The sequence below is a fragment of the Vigna umbellata genome, chromosome 5, assembly GCF_029865625.1.
Source record: "Vigna umbellata cultivar VRB3 chromosome 5, Vumbellata_1.0, whole genome shotgun sequence".
NCBI lineage: Eukaryota > Viridiplantae > Streptophyta > Magnoliopsida > Fabales > Fabaceae > Vigna > Vigna umbellata.
In genome coordinates, this window is record NC_142169.1 from 25,571,235 (window position 1) to 25,587,114 (window position 15,880).

A 15,880-nucleotide genomic window follows, 5' to 3' on the forward strand; every position below is an offset into this window, starting at 1 on the left:
GCTTTACTCGTTATGCATTTAGGTTGTTTGAAAAAGCCCATGATCACATGGATGTGTTCAATGCATTGCTTTAATCAATGGGTGTGCCAAATAAGGGAAATTTTGTGAAGCTTTGTCCGTGTTCAATTGAGGTCAGGAATAAGTTATGTGTATTTAGTTCCAATGATACACTAGCATTCACAAGCCCAGATATCAGTCATACTTGGAATTCTCTCAGTAGAGAAATGAGAGAAAAGCCTTTTTATGATTAGTATACTATCCGCGGCGGGTAGTAATTATCTTCGGATATTTACTATCCGCAGGTAACGGATACGCTTATAAACGGATCGGGTAGTATACTATCCACCCTACGGATATCCATTACCTACAAAAAATTAAAAAATAAATAATTTATATATATTTTAATTAAATTTAATTAAAATAAAATAAAATTATATTTTATTAGTTTAAATTTAATTAAAATTATATTTTAATTTATATTTAATTTAATTTAGATTATATATATATATATATATATATATTTGTATTTTTATTTAAATTTTATTTTTAAAATGTATTAAATATATTTTTTAAATTTTTTACAGGTATCCGCAGGTTTTAAAATACTTGCAGATATTTTTTAAACGAATACCCAACAGATAACGAGTTTACGATTGATCCGACCCGTTGTCATCCCTACAAACACCACGTGAGATCCAAAAGGAAAAAAAAAGATAATTATCATCAACAACATTTTTCTCTTAGAAAGGAAAGGAATCAATGTTACTTCGTAAGTTTCCTTTTTATTAGCACTGTAGACAATATATTATCTAGTATCTCATAAATTAAGAATTATATTTAGAAATAAAATCATATTTATAATAATAAATACAAAGGATAAAAGAAAATGTCGCGTGTGCACGCGCCGCAGTGGTGCACATACTTTTCACTAGTATAAATAAGAAGAAAAAAAAGGAGGGAAGAGTGGGAATGGTGAGTGAGAGTGAGAGAATGTCGAACCCTCAAAATCAGAAACCATGGAAGGCGGAATACGCGAAGTCGGGGCGATCGTCGTGCCGGACGTGCAAGAGTCCCATTGCCAGTGAAACGCTGCGTCTCGGCAAGATGGTCCAATCCACCAAGTTCGATGGCCTCATGCCCGTAATTTCTCTTCCTTTTTCTTTCTCCTTCAATATACCTCACTTCCGTCAATGTTAATGTACCTGTTGTTATGCATGCTCTTTTATTTCATTTCACGCATGTTTCTTGCATGTAACGATGAACCATAGGGTTTTATTCTTTAAGCTTTCTCTACAGGCCATGTACTCTATTATAATGCTGTGAACACTTCGACCTTATTGTACTTTCACGAGGGTTTTTCAAGAAAAAGTTGTAATGCATGAGTGTGGTGTTTTAATCTGTATTTTATTTTCAATCAGATGTGGAATCATGCTGCTTGCATATTGAAGAAAGCTAATCAGATAAAACTGTATGGAAATTTCTACTCTTTTCTCTAAATGTGTGTTCTTTTATGGTTTTACATTTGCAAGAATTTATTGTCGTGCGCTACTGTTTACCTGTAGAGTTGACGACGTTGAAAACTTAGAGTCGCTTCGTTGGGAAGATCAGCAGAAGATCCGAAAATACATAGAGAGTGGTAGTGGCGGCAGCAGCAGTGCTGCCACAAAATCAGGCTCAAAAGCTGTCAAAGATACTGAGTGTGGTATTGAAGTTTCACAGACTTCTCGCGCTACTTGCAGGAGTTGCAGTCAAAAGATTATCAAAGGAGAGGTTGGGTCTTATTGTTTCATTCTGTGTCATCTTCCAAAGGCTAACTAACTTATTAGAACTTATTGGAGTGTGTGTTAATTGGACCTGATTTACCATAAACTAACTTTTGGGAAACAACATATCTGGGTTTTAGTAATAGCTGGACTATGTTTCTAATTTAAGGGATGAAACTATGAGGATGTATAGTTTTTATTTTTACTTCCGACGTCTAGCATGTTGTGTTTGAATTTGGTTCCCAACATTATTCCATTGGTAGCTAAACTTATAACTTTTAGTATTGGTTTACTAGGTGGTGTGTCACTATTCCATAATGTGTTGAATCTTGGAACAAAGCCTGGTGCATGATACTAGAATTTTTTTGCTTTATCATTGGATTCTCCATCTTGATTCTTGAGAATATTGTTGTATGATAAAAATGATTTTGACGTTGTTGGTTCATGACAAGGTACGATAGCCTTTATGGCCAAGTATTCTCTAGTTTAGTCCTTGTTGTCATCACTCTTCCAATAAAAAGTTGAACTTTCAGCATGAGGTTGATTAATCTGTCCATAGAGAGTTGTATTGTAAAACCATTCACGAGTCTTTAACAGCTAAGCTTTTGGGATATCTTGTTCATGGCATGAGGAACAACAACAGAGTTCTTAAATTTCGGGTAATTATTTGTATATTGAAGTTTTGGTAGAATGAGGAGCATAATGGCTACCTGATTTGTTTGCTGCATTTTGTGGTTGGTGACGTGGTGTCATGGACTGGAGTGCATATAGGCTCACTCTCTGGTTCTTGGCACATGCACTTTCAAGAAGTATATTCCTCTCGTACTAGGTACCTGGCCTCTTGTATGGATTTGTCTTACTATCTAAGTATGTCTAGAATTCTAGCCACTGCTTGTGGGTTGAACGCATAATTATGAATCTATCCAATTTTCCTGCATTTCCTTTAATTCTGAAGTCCTTAAAAGGTACAAAAGTTGTTCTGGGAGTGTTCAAATTAAACCACTGTCAGAAATCATAATTTCATTTAGAATTGCATGAAATCTGCACAAGTCATTAGCAACACAATTATTCATGCTAGCTAGACTTCATCTCAGCCTTTTTAAGATCATTTTTATCCTGATGTATAATAGAATTCAGAATTTTCTCTAATCTTTTTCAAACCACTATCGTAATCCTTGCTGACTGTTTCTTCTTTGATTTAGGTTCGTATATCTACTAAGCCTGATGGTCCAGGTGCAAAAGGTTTGGCTTGGCACCATGCCAAATGTCTTGTGGAATTATCCCCATCAATTCAAGTAGATAAGTTATCTGGATGGGATAGTCTCTCATCTTCTGATCAATCAGCTGTCAATGACTTCGCTAAGAAGTGTCATCCAATGGACAAGGGGGGTATGATGATTGATATGTTTAAAAAAGTCTGGTTTTTATTGCCATAACGGTTGAATCTCTTTATTTTCATTTACTTTCTGACTGGATTCTGTTCAGGTGTTAGTAGTACAAACATTGAGACTGAAAAGGGTAAAGAATCCACGCAAATACACACTTCCAAAGGTGGTACAAAACGAGGGAAAGATGCTGATAGTGAGCGAAAATCAAAAGTTGCTAAGGCCAAGGAAGATGTATCTGCGAGCAGCGAAGCATCTGTTAAGAATTATAATGAAACAGGGGAAGCATGTGATCTGGAGAAGAAAATGGAAATCCAGAGCAAAGAAATATGGGCTCTGAAAGATGATCTCAAAAAGAATGTGTCAACAACAGAGTTTCGTGAAATGCTGGAAGCCAATGGTCAAGACTCAACAGGATCCGAACTTGATTTACGTGACCGCTGGTAATTTAATATCATGCAGATTTTTACCCTCAATCTTTAAAGAAGTGTTTACCTTGTTCCATATATCTTTCTTTTTAGTTATAATTGTCCATGATTTTACTGATAAAAGATTAGGTTTGTTTGTTTGGTGTCCCCTAATATGCATGCTCGCTGGTATTGAGCTCTTATATAATTTGTGATGGATAAATCATAATTTATTCATCAAAAGGAGAAAAAGATAAATGAATGCAAGTCTAGCAGATATATTATTGTTTGGATGAGAGATAATTCATTGTTTTTTCTTATCCTTCAAAATATGTTTAACTTCCCTAACTCTATTTATTACTATTTTTATAATTTAAGTGCTGATGGAATGATGTTTGGAGCACTTGGTCTTTGCCCAATATGTTCTGGCTTTCTGCGTTACTCTGGAGGAATGTACCGATGCACTGGATACGTGTCAGAGTGGAGTAAATGTTCTTACTCTACATGCGAACCAAAACGTGTTGAAGGGAAGTGGAAAATCCCAGAAGAAACAAATAATAAATACCTTAAAAAGGTTTGTAAAGAAAAAGTTGTCATAAAAACAAAAACCAATAAAGTACGACTAAAGTTTTTGCTTACTCTTTACAGTGGTTCAAATCTCAAAAAGGGAAGAAACCAGTTAGGATATTGCCTCTTCCATCACCAAGAAAATCTGCTGAAAGTCAAATTGCAACAGCTAATCAGCATCAATCATTGAAGGCTGAAAATTTCCAAGATATCAAAGTTGCTATCTGTGGATTAGCTAATGACACCATTGTATTTCTTCCTTCTATTTTCCCTTTAACATCTACTTTTAGCATCCACAAATAAAGTCTCCCCGTTAAACATTCTGAGAAACAATCCTATTTGATTTGGTTTTTCCAGTATATAGTACTCATCTTTTATGACGTGATTTTACAGGAGGAATGGAAACGCAAAATTAATGCCATGGGTGGAATCTTTCATGCAAAAGTAAAGAAAGGTATCTGCCGCAGAGACAATTGCCAAAATAAAAAATTCCATAAAATATTTTCTGCCTCGTGTACAATTTTTGTAATGTTTCATGCAACTTGTCTACGTGCAGATACTAACTGCTTGGTGGTTGGTGGAGTGCTCAATGATGAAGCTGAGATGCGGAAGGCAAGGTGCTCACAGTGAACTCGAGTTGTCAATATCAACCATTTTTTATTTAACTAATTATAATATCACTGACTTGGAAGAGTTTTGATATATAGGAGGATGAAAATTCCAATAGTCAGAGAGGACTACTTGATTGACTGCATACAGAAAAAGAAGAGACTTCCATTTGATATGTACAAGGTTGAAATGATTGGTGAGGCTTCTAGCATGGTCACCATTAAAGTGAAGGGACAAAGTGCTGTTCATGAGGCTTCTGGCCTACAAGAGTCTGGCCACATACTTGTGGAAGGAAAAAGCATATATAACACAACTTTGAATATGTCTGATTTGTCTACTGGTATTAACAGGTGGGTTCAGTATGTTTTAGCTTTCTTGTTCAGCTTCAGCATAAATTTTGTTTAGTTGGCAAGCCAGGAAATAGTAGTTTGTTTTCTATGCATTGATGAATAAAATTGAACCTAAAAGTATGCTTATAGATTTTATGTTGCTACACTATATATGTACAAAACATCAATCATCAAGCTGTGTCCCTATTGTTGAGCTGATGTGTCATTTTGTTCTTCCTCAGAAGGTAACTGACATTCCCAGCTAGGACATTGATTGAGAATATAATTTTATTTCAAAACTGTCTGGAATCTGCTGATCACAATCTTATTCTTAAGATTTCTTACTATGGTGGAAGTATAAACCTTGTGTTGTTTGACTGAGAGTACCTAATACATTAACATCGACATTGTATAAAATGAATTTTAATGTTTTCTACGAAAATCTGGTTTGTTTGTCATCAATTGTCTTATATAGGCTCAGTCTGGTAATATTGTAGCATTTGATGCCTTTGAACAGGAACAATTGGAAGTGTGTTTGATGGAAAGTATTTTGGTAGTGATTCCTTCAGTGCTTTTGAAAGGCCAAGCTTTCTAGCTAGAGACAACTTATTGGAAGTTTTTCAAATTTTATGGTCTCTATTTTACAATTTTGAACACCTAACTTTTGTCACCCACTGTTCCAACTCAGTTTCAACAGCAGCTTTTCACAGCACCTCCATCACGGAAGCTTTTTAAAAGGCACAACTCAAATATAGTTTAACTGTACTTTCATTCGTGTAGAATACTATGTAGTCTGTCTGGAAATATGTATTGTGCAGTTGTTATCCGTTGGCTGATAAATTTGTGTTTTGCAAACTATTTATGGTTTAAATACTTCAGCACTGGTTTTGTCCTAAATAAAAAACTGCCTAGTATTTATTTTCCAAAGCCAGCTTTTATTCTTTTGGGTTAGCCTGGAAAATAATTTTTTGTTTGACTTGTAGCCTTCTTTTTTGTATGTACTAAGACTCTTTTCATATTGAGTTGTTTGTATTGACTTCGTGAATTCTCTGCCTTATTTCCTTTCTTAATATTCTTGTTTTGCTTATATTTCGTCTCCCAACTATGCATCTCCCTATACTCGTCTTCACAATCACTGTCTTAACTTTTTTTCTTCCCATGTAAAGTTACTACATTCTCCAGATAATCCAAGAAGATAAGGGGTCAGATTGCTTTTTGTTTCGTAAATGGGGTCGAGTAGGAAATGACAAGATTGGAGGAGATAAACTGGAGGGTGAAATGTCAAAATCTGATGCAATCTGTGATTTCAAACGATTATTCTTTGAGAAGACTGGAAACCCTTGGGAGGCATGGGAACAAAAGACCATTCAGAAGCAACCTGGAAGATTTTTCCCATTGGATATTGTACATGTTTTATCATTTAAATTATTTGTGTGATGTTATGTAATCATCTTTCTCTGGTCAGGTGGATATTCAACTCAATCTTGTTATGTTGAACTTGCAGGATTATGGTGTTAACAAACAGGTATCAAACAAGAAAAGAAATGATAATGACAGCAAACTACCCCCGCCATTGATAGAATTGATTAAGATGCTCTTCAACGTGGAAACTTATAGGTTATAGTCAAATATACCTCTTCATTTTATTAGAATATGTATGATGCAATACTGAGTCTATAGTTTTGTAGATCTGCCATGATGGAGTTTGAGATTAATATGTCTGAAATGCCACTTGGGAAACTAAGCAAAAGCAATATCCAAAACGGTATGTTGTCACTTTACGTTTTCTGATCTATGGTAGTTCCCTATTTCCTTTGTTGGATTGCATCAAGCAATCCCATAGTCTTTATCAGAGTAATAAATGTTTGATTTTATGTTGGTTACCTTCTCTTCCTAGGGTTTGAAGCATTGACTGATATACAAAATCTGTTAAAACTTACTGATTCTGATCCATCAATCAAGGAAAGCTTACTTATTAATGCCAGCAACCGGTTCTTCACCATGATCCCTTCTATTCATCCACATATTATTAGGGATGAAGATGATTTTAAATCCAAGGTGGTGCTTTTTTTTCATTTTGGGGTTTGGTAATGAAACATGAAATTAGATTGATTTATCTTATTTTGTTAGTTATCTACTTGAAGTCATCACTCATGAAAGTTAATATATATATATATATATATATATATATATATATATATATATATATATATATATATATATTTTTTTTTTTTAATTTTGGTCCTGTTTTAAGATCAAATGAAATCATTTTATGTTTGAATTTTGAATAGAGTAATGGGAACTTTATACTATACAGTTACTGATTTTAAAGTTTATGCTGGACACGTGAAATTTAGTCTGTTCTTTGTTACAATAATGTTCAAGGAATATCAAATATATGATTGATAGAAAAGTTATCTAATTCTATCTGGTTTTCTTTTTGTTGTAGGTGAAAATGTTAGAAGCCCTTCAAGACATTGAAATAGCCTCTAGATTAGTTGGATTTGATGCCAACAATGAGGACTCAATTGATGATAGTTATAAGAAGCTCCACTGCGATATATCTCCACTTCCTCATGATAGTGAAGATTTTTGTTTAATTGAAAAGTTTCTCCATAATACTCATGCCCCTACACATACGGTACGATTATATTGGGTATACAAGTTAGTGCTTGGTGTATTAATGTCTCTGCTGTGATCTCTTTCATTTCTCACAATGTAAATGTTTCCACTATATTTGTAATCCATTTATACAGGACTGGAGTCTTGAGCTGGAAGAAGTTTTTTCACTTGAAAGGGAAGGTGAATTTGATAAGTTTGCTCCTTACAGGGATAAACTTGGAAACAGAATGCTCCTATGGCATGGTAGGCTTTGGATATGTGACTTTAATTTCTTGTATGTTTGTTGTGAAATATTCTCCTGAGGCAATGAGAATGCAAAATTTGAAAGGAATGTAAACAGATTTCTTAAGGTGATAATCTATGAGGCTTCCAATCTCGAAATGTCTCTAGGAATTATTCTCATAATGACTACTCTAGAAGTGCCGAGATAATACAAAACCAGTGACCAAAGGAGTTCTAGCTTACATAAGCTGAAACTTTTATGCTAAAATTTCTTTCATCACTGTCAGATTGGATCATTTTTAGTTGTGAGCTATAATCACATCGATGACTATTTCTTTTTAATGTGCATACTTTCAGCCAGAGATGACATATGTACAAATTTTAGATTGGCACCTCTAACGAAATTGTTCTCTATATAGGTTCTAGGTTGACAAACTTTGTGGGCATTCTTAGCCAAGGACTCAGAATAGCCCCTCCTGAAGCTCCCGCGACTGGCTATATGGTCCTATCTATTCCTCCCTTATTAACTCTTGTTTATATTTTGTTGGATACCAATACCTAATTTAACTTTGCAAAGCAGTACTAAACTCTGAATATTTTGTATTGCAGTTTGGGAAAGGGGTGTACTTTGCGGACCTGGTCAGCAAAAGTGCCCAGTATTGCTTCACTGATAAGAAAAACCCTGTTGGTCTAATGCTATTGAGTGAAGTTGCACTTGGAAACATCTATGAGCTCAAGAAAGCTAAGGCTAGTCTGCTTTAATCCAATTTGTGAATTTAGCTTTTTCTTCAAATAAAGTAATAATTTTAAAAACAAAATCAGGAAAGTTAAAAAAATTACTATTTCCTCCAAATAAGTTAATCCAAACAATCAAATATGGTTGAATATTTGTTAGTGCATACGCATTCAAAATGAGCCACAATGTTGCTTTCAATAACTTTTGGTTTCATACTGATTGTCTGTCTTCTGAGAAACAGTATATGGATAAACCTCCCGAAGGAAAGCACTCTACTAAAGGACTGGGCAAGAAAATGCCTCAAGAATCGGAATATGCAAAGTGGAGAGGCGATGTGACTGTTCCTTGTGGAAAACCAGTGCCATCAAATGTCAAGGCTTCTGAGCTCATGTACAATGAGTATATTGTTTATAATACTGCCCAAGTAAGTTTCAAGTTTGGTTTATTTCTGTCATATAATGCCAACGAGGCAAGCACTAGCTTAAATTATAAGTTTCAATTTTGTGCAGATAAATTTATATTGAAGTTTCTTGTAGATGATTTTTAGTTATGTATGTTTAATGGCTAACTTAATTGGGATAGAAATAGTATGCAAGAGGTAAAGAAAGAAGAATGAATAGCCAGATTTAATGTGGAAATGTCTTGATGAGGAAAAACCACTGGCAGAGGAGAAACAAATCACTAATAAAATTGATATGATAGAGATATAAAGAGAGCGGTTGCTATAACATTATTATGTAAGTGGATATTGAACTTTAGCCCAAAAACATAAGGCTTCTTCCCCCCAAAAAAAGGGATCACTGGTGTGACCCTTGGTCTCAGTGTATCAACTCGGGGCCTCCACCTCTACCAGACCCCAAAGAATATCAAAATTATTTCTTCAGCAAATTGATGGCAGCACGAGATTTTGAGGCCAGACCCAAGAATTTGGTGTCATTAACACTACAGATTCTGTCAAAATTTTATTATTTGAAACTCCAGTTTCTGAGATAAACAACAAGCTAAAGATTCTCATATCCCTATGGTAGATAGGACACAACTATCAGCAAGGATCTATAGCTGATTAGCTTGAGTAGTAAGCTTGTGTTTTTCTATTGTCTGTGGTTAAACTTGGTTCATGACCTACTTGCATTATACTCTGTATGAGCATTTTTGGATTTGGCATAGATAAAGCCTGATGTTATATTTCCTTTTCTTCTTTTGGTAATAACATGTGTATGACTGGATGTGTTCTTTTGTACAGGTTAAGATGCAATTCTTGTTGAAGGTGAGGTTTCATCACAAGAGATGAGCACTGTGAGAAGTTTGCTGTTTTGGGGCTAAACAGTGTTTTGACCTGACTTGTACGTAGTAGTCCATCTGGGATTCCCTAGAATTGTCTTAGTGAGGTCTCATTTTGAGTTGACTGGAGATCTTTCTACCTTTTTTGGCGCATGCATGTAAGTGCGGGGATTATCTAGTTGAAACCCGTCACTTGTAGCTGAATTATCCCATGCAATTTGTGATCCGGTTATCTGTATAGAATCGCCATTTTAATCTTATTTAGTATGTGTTGCATTTTAAACACCATCTTACCCAGTCTAGTAATTAGTTGATGGTCGTTTGTCTGAGGTTACTTTTTGTTTTCTCTAACCTTACTCAGAAATTAGAACCGGGTGCCAGATAGAAGACTAGATTGGCGGTAATGAAAATAGTGAGCACAAGACATTACGTGGTCTGCATGTGTCGTGAAGGTGATGCTATTAATCAATGCACCAACAAAGTGTTGATTATGACATCATGCCATGGGTATATATAAATTTTTGGCAGTTATTTGCATATGGCTATCAATGGAGTTTGCAAAGCTCTATGGTGGTACTGACTGTGAGTACTTAAAACTTAGGCGGCTCTTAGTAAGACCCATGCGTGACATTGACTCTTCTATATACAAACAGCCATTTCTCATTATCAAGTATATGACGAAGTGTTGTCTCCTCATATCTTTTTTGGTTGTGTTTGCTATCTCGTATGTTCCTCTGTATATGTTGTGTTTACTGATTTTTGGCAAATTTTGATTCACTGACTAGTTCCTCCCACAAAATACAGCTGGTTCTTAGTTTGGTAATGTAACGTAAGCAGTGTTTTTTCATTGTTAGTTATTTAGCTGAATTATCGTGTTTTGGTGTTTTCTGATGGCTTTTCATCTGAATCTAGTCCAAGTGTTTGGACTAGGCAAATACACATAGTGCAATTTTGAAAACTGCAACTTAATGTATAATATTAAACCGTTGGAGTCCCGTCTTTTGAGCGTGACTTAACCAAGAAAGTGATGCAAGTGATGATGTACAATAGTTGACTTTGTATAGTGATTTCTGAAGAATGCAGATTTGATTTAAGATTTTGATAACGACTTTGAGATATCTAATGTTATATGAATCTATCAGTATATCCTATGTCCAATAGACAAGATTTGAATTTCATGATACTGCCAAAGAACAACTAATTACCAGTCTGTTCTCTGCAGTTTTAAACAAGGGCTATATTGTAGATTTTTTAAGACTTTTATTTTTTATGATTGCTTAGAAAAATCAAACACTAATAGTGAGATCAAGTATTACTACAGTATAGATGTTTTAAAAGTTCGAGTAAAAAATAATATAATAATTGTATATTTTTATTTAATGTATAATTTATTTTTCAATAAATGTTTATTGTTTTTTTTCCTTAATAGACTAAAGATAATGTCACTGAAAGTAATTATTTGATTATTTGCATTGCTTTTCTACACATACAAATTGATAGTTGAATGAATAGATTATTTCATAAAATATTGAATGAATTTCCAGATGACTTTTTTTTTTAGTTTGGTTATTTACCCCCTATGTGGTAATGCCAAGCTTCTTAATGAAATTCAAGTTTCTTAAAAAATAGTAATAAATGAATAAATTAATAAATAAAAACAACAAATTTCCCTTATGATTTCTACAGCTGTAACCATTTATGTTTTCTCACTGAAATTTACTCTTTCTTCCCCTCTCTGCATCGTGGTTCACCAAATTTATCTCCTCTTTGAATACTCGTATCATTTTTCTTACGTATAAAATACATATAAATTCTTTTCTGACATTCTTTTGAATTTTTTTATGTATTTCACGTATAAAATACATATCAAATTTGGGACATCATATTTTAATTTCCTTTTAGTTCTTTTTAACACATTCAAAATTTATTTATAGAATATAAGAATGACAATATGTTTGCTTTAAACTAGTCTATAAGTCAATTTATATATCATGGACAAATTGGAGAAGGTTGACCTGTCAACCACTATTTATTTCTTTTGTAATTTTTTTTTAAAAAAGTTTGTAAATGTTATTGGATATATAATTTTAAGTTTTCATTTTGTATTCATTTTAAGTTTAAGTTTTCATTATTGGATATAATTTTTTTTATAACTCAAGTTCTTCAATATTAATGGAAAATTTATCCTCGAATCGACTTTAAATTAAATTATAAATATATTTTAAGATATTCATTTAAATTTATCAATTTAATTTATTTTATCAAATAAGAACTCAAACTTTCTTCTTCTCTTTCTTATTGATAGCTCGATTCACTGAACCATTTCCAAATGAAACATGTTAATTGTTTCAATCTACCCTTAATCATTGAGTCAACTTCTCACCTGTTTCTGATAAATTGAAGATAAAAAAAATTAAACAAATTGATATGTTTTACTAATTCTATCTTATATCAAATTTATCCAAAAAAAAAAGTCTTTAAGAATTATATTTTTCTAATTAAAAGAAAAAAGAAAATAAATAAATGTGATAATAGTTCTGGTCGGATATGTCATAGTATTAGTGTTCTTGTTGTTGTAACTAACACATTATTTTTCAAATTGATGTCTTACAATTTATCCACTTATTAGCAACACGTGGTTAATAATATGATAATATAAAAAAATAACACTAGTAATTAATGGAGGAATGTGCTAATAAGTATTTAAAAAATGCCGGTTAAGAAACAAATCATACATTTAATTAAATGCTTCCTTTGTTCTTTTATGATACTCTTTTAATGTTTTTCTACTAAAATCAAGAAAGTCGTTTAATTTTTCATATTTTTAATATAATTTTGAATAAGTTATCTATTATACTTTTTTCAATTTGTTTTAACGTAGATTTATATTTATCGTTATACTTTTCCCCTCTTATGCTACCTATTTTTGTTTTCTCTCCATATAATTAAATTAAACGTATAACTAAAAAAAATCGCATTATTTAAAATTTAAAACATCAAATAAAAAACTTTAAATCACTTAAAAAACTTAATAATTTTATTTTTTTTATATAAAAAATATTTACTTAAATTCTAGATCCCTTCTAATTGTAATCCATCCAGTGTTATATATGGTCTCCTTTAAGAATTCTAAGAACGAAAAGAGGTGTGAATACATGCAGAAAACATTTCTATGTTGAAATCAGAAATTTGAGATGATAAGTGGAAATATGAAATGTTATTAATCAACTCATACTTATCTCTTGGGTGGACTTTTATTTGTTTACACATTTTCTAATAAGGTTTACCCCTTAATCTTTGTTTAATCTACATAATTACACTTTCACTGTACACATTTGATAAAAAATAGTGTATAGTAGGATGTGTTAAGTATTCCTAAAACGAGGTGGTAATAATCTTAAGCATGATTTAAAACTAATATTATGATAGGTTTGATTGGTGTTTGTGGAAGGAGGTGGTAAGAAGTAGGAAGTTGTCGGTAGAGTTAACCGGCAGGTGCCAGTCTACTAACTGGAGTTAGGAAGCGACAAACTGCAGCAGTTCCAAGGTGCGGCGTTCGGCGCAAAATTGTAAAACAAAAACTAATCAACCAATTTATTTATCAAACCAAACCAAACAACCATACCAACCCCATACAAATACCTATCATTACATAAATCAGAGCTTTCAGCTTCTTAATTAGCAATTTTCAGTTTCAGATAAAATAATACATAATTATTTTTAATAATACTATTTTAATAATGTAAGAAAAACAACACTATTAAATAAATCTACTCAATATTATAAGTATGGTAATAATATTGAAAAAAGATGAATGATTTAGTAAATAGATAGATAAAATAGGAGTGTGGAAGCAATAGAAAAACCAGTGATGTAATGCCTCCACCATTAAGAAATGTTCCCTCTGAACCCTACATAAGAGGGTCACATGTCCCCATTAACATTTCTTATAAGACTCTTTATGCCCTTATTCCCACTGTCCCACTTCCCCTGACCCCTTCCCTCTCCCATACCATACTCTTCACTCACATTTTAGTTTGCACCATTTCCTAGTGTGTTCGTGTGCCTACAAATTTTATTCACATAAAATACACCAACGCCTCTTTCTCTTTCTCTTCTGCTCATCACTACTGTACTCATTCTATGGCTTCTGCAAGTGGAAATGGAGGCTCTAATGGCTCTGGCTCTCCTTGCGGGGCATGCAAGTTCCTCAGGCGAAAGTGTGCAGCTGACTGCATCTTTGCACCTTACTTTTGCTCAGAACAAGGCCCTGCTAGATTCGCTGCCATACATAAAGTGTTTGGTGCCAGCAATGTTTCCAAGCTGCTTTTGCATATACCAGCTCATGATCGTTGTGAAGCTGTTGTCACAATTGCTTATGAGGCTCAGGCTCGTATCAGAGACCCCGTCTATGGCTGTGTCTCTCACATTTTTGCCTTACAACAACAGGTACTATTATATATATATTCTCTCCAACCTCATCAAAAGTTTCATACTTTCTGGGAAAATAAAATACCTAGATCTTCTCATTAATCATGCTCAGTTTTTTTGTTTATATCTCCTCGTAAACATCGAATAAGTAACACATTAGCCCCTATTTGGTGTTAGACAAAACTTGAATACAGTTTTAGAGATGTTTTTGTCTGATCAAAATCAAAAGTTTATGTCAATAGCTTACATGTAAACATCTGTTATTTGAATTATTAAGCTTCGAATTTAATGGAAAATAAGACGGATAGGGAAGATAATACCGAAAACACTTTAAAAAGTATGTTTAAGTTTTATTCTTAAATGGGTTTTTATCAAGAAGTAGACATAAAAATAAACCCAACTAGTCTCTCGTCAATCAAATTCTGTTTATCATGTTAATTTTCTTTCCGAAACCCCTTCTTGGTTATTTAGTTTATGTTGGATATTTGGAAAAATGGGGTCATTCAAGAAAACCAGCTACTCCTGTCGTTTTCTCTTGCTTGAAGTCTAGGTACCTAAGTCTGGCTTCTATGACGCCTCAAGGGCCAGTGCTCAAAGAATAATATTTATTAGCATTGGCTTGTATATAAAATACACAGCAGTCAATTTATTTAGAAAGAAACAGTTGTGTAATAAAAATTCCGAGTCTTGTAATTTTGTTACATTTTGCTTTTTTTTGTTGAAATGCAGGTGGCATGCTTGCAAGCACAGCTGATGCAGGTGAAGGCTCAGCTGGCTCAGAACCTGATGGAGTCGAGGAACATGGAGAATAATAATCATGAGTGGGCAGGGAATCATAGTGTTGCAATGAACCATCCATTTTGTCCCACTTACATGAACCCTATATCTCCTCAAAGCTCTCTTGAGTCAATTGATCACAGCAGCATGAACGATGGAATGAGCATGCAAGATATACAAAGCAGAGAGGAAAGAGCATACAACAACAATGAGTTGGGTGAGCTGCAAGAACTGGCGCTCAGAATGATGAGGAACTGATTATGACTAGGTTTAGCCTTTTCATTTTCATAGAAGGATGTTCCTTGATGTTGAGGGGACATGGTCTTTTGCAAGTGTTGTATATATAATGAGAGTCTCATCAAGAAAACTGGCCATAACTGATAAGCCTAAAGTTTAAACTATGCATTAGGCTTTTTCTGTTTGTGGATTCAATCCAAAAGAAATTAATTTTTTACAGCCTAGCTAGCTCAGTTTTTCTCTCTCTCTCACTCTCCATATATACATATATGCTTTTGCTCAAATTTGCAGTGTTGATTAACATTGAGTCTAGAAAATAACTTGGCTTTGTTATGTGAACTATACTACAGTGAAGCATAGACAGTCTTAAGCAAAAATGGCAAAAGGGAAGTCTATAAAATAGGGGTTGTCATAAATTATTATGCATTCTTTGCCTGTCAAACTTCAATAATTATGGTGTGTACCTTTGAATTATGAGTTGTCCTTGGTTTCTCCCTCTCCCTCCTCGCTTAAT

At 33.6% G+C, this 15,880-nt stretch overlaps 2 protein-coding genes across 2 annotated transcripts; both read left to right on the forward strand.

Moving 5' to 3' along the window:
* The first annotated feature begins 959 nt into the window (after nucleotides 1-959).
* On the forward strand, nucleotides 960-10,594 carry PARP1 (poly(ADP-ribose) polymerase 2). The gene is made up of 20 exons (XM_047303731.2): nucleotides 960-1,140; nucleotides 1,419-1,468; nucleotides 1,563-1,770; nucleotides 2,966-3,152; nucleotides 3,249-3,591; nucleotides 3,934-4,129; nucleotides 4,204-4,371; nucleotides 4,516-4,576; nucleotides 4,679-4,739; nucleotides 4,830-5,081; nucleotides 6,227-6,464; nucleotides 6,565-6,677; nucleotides 6,749-6,825; nucleotides 6,958-7,118; nucleotides 7,510-7,701; nucleotides 7,817-7,925; nucleotides 8,324-8,406; nucleotides 8,514-8,651; nucleotides 8,882-9,064; nucleotides 9,884-10,594. Exons 1-20 carry the CDS (start codon nucleotides 970-972, stop codon nucleotides 9,929-9,931), a joined length of 3,039 nt encoding a protein of 1,012 aa, XP_047159687.1. The 5' UTR covers nucleotides 960-969; the 3' UTR covers nucleotides 9,932-10,594.
* A 3,307-nt stretch (nucleotides 10,595-13,901) lies between these two features.
* LOC124829901 (LOB domain-containing protein 16-like) lies at nucleotides 13,902-15,608 on the forward strand. Its single transcript, XM_047303495.2, has 2 exons — nucleotides 13,902-14,370; nucleotides 15,082-15,608. The coding sequence occupies exons 1-2, from the start codon at nucleotides 14,065-14,067 to the stop codon at nucleotides 15,385-15,387; spliced, it is 612 nt and encodes a 203-aa protein (XP_047159451.1). The 5' UTR covers nucleotides 13,902-14,064; the 3' UTR covers nucleotides 15,388-15,608.
* The last annotated feature ends 272 nt before the right edge of the window (nucleotides 15,609-15,880 follow it).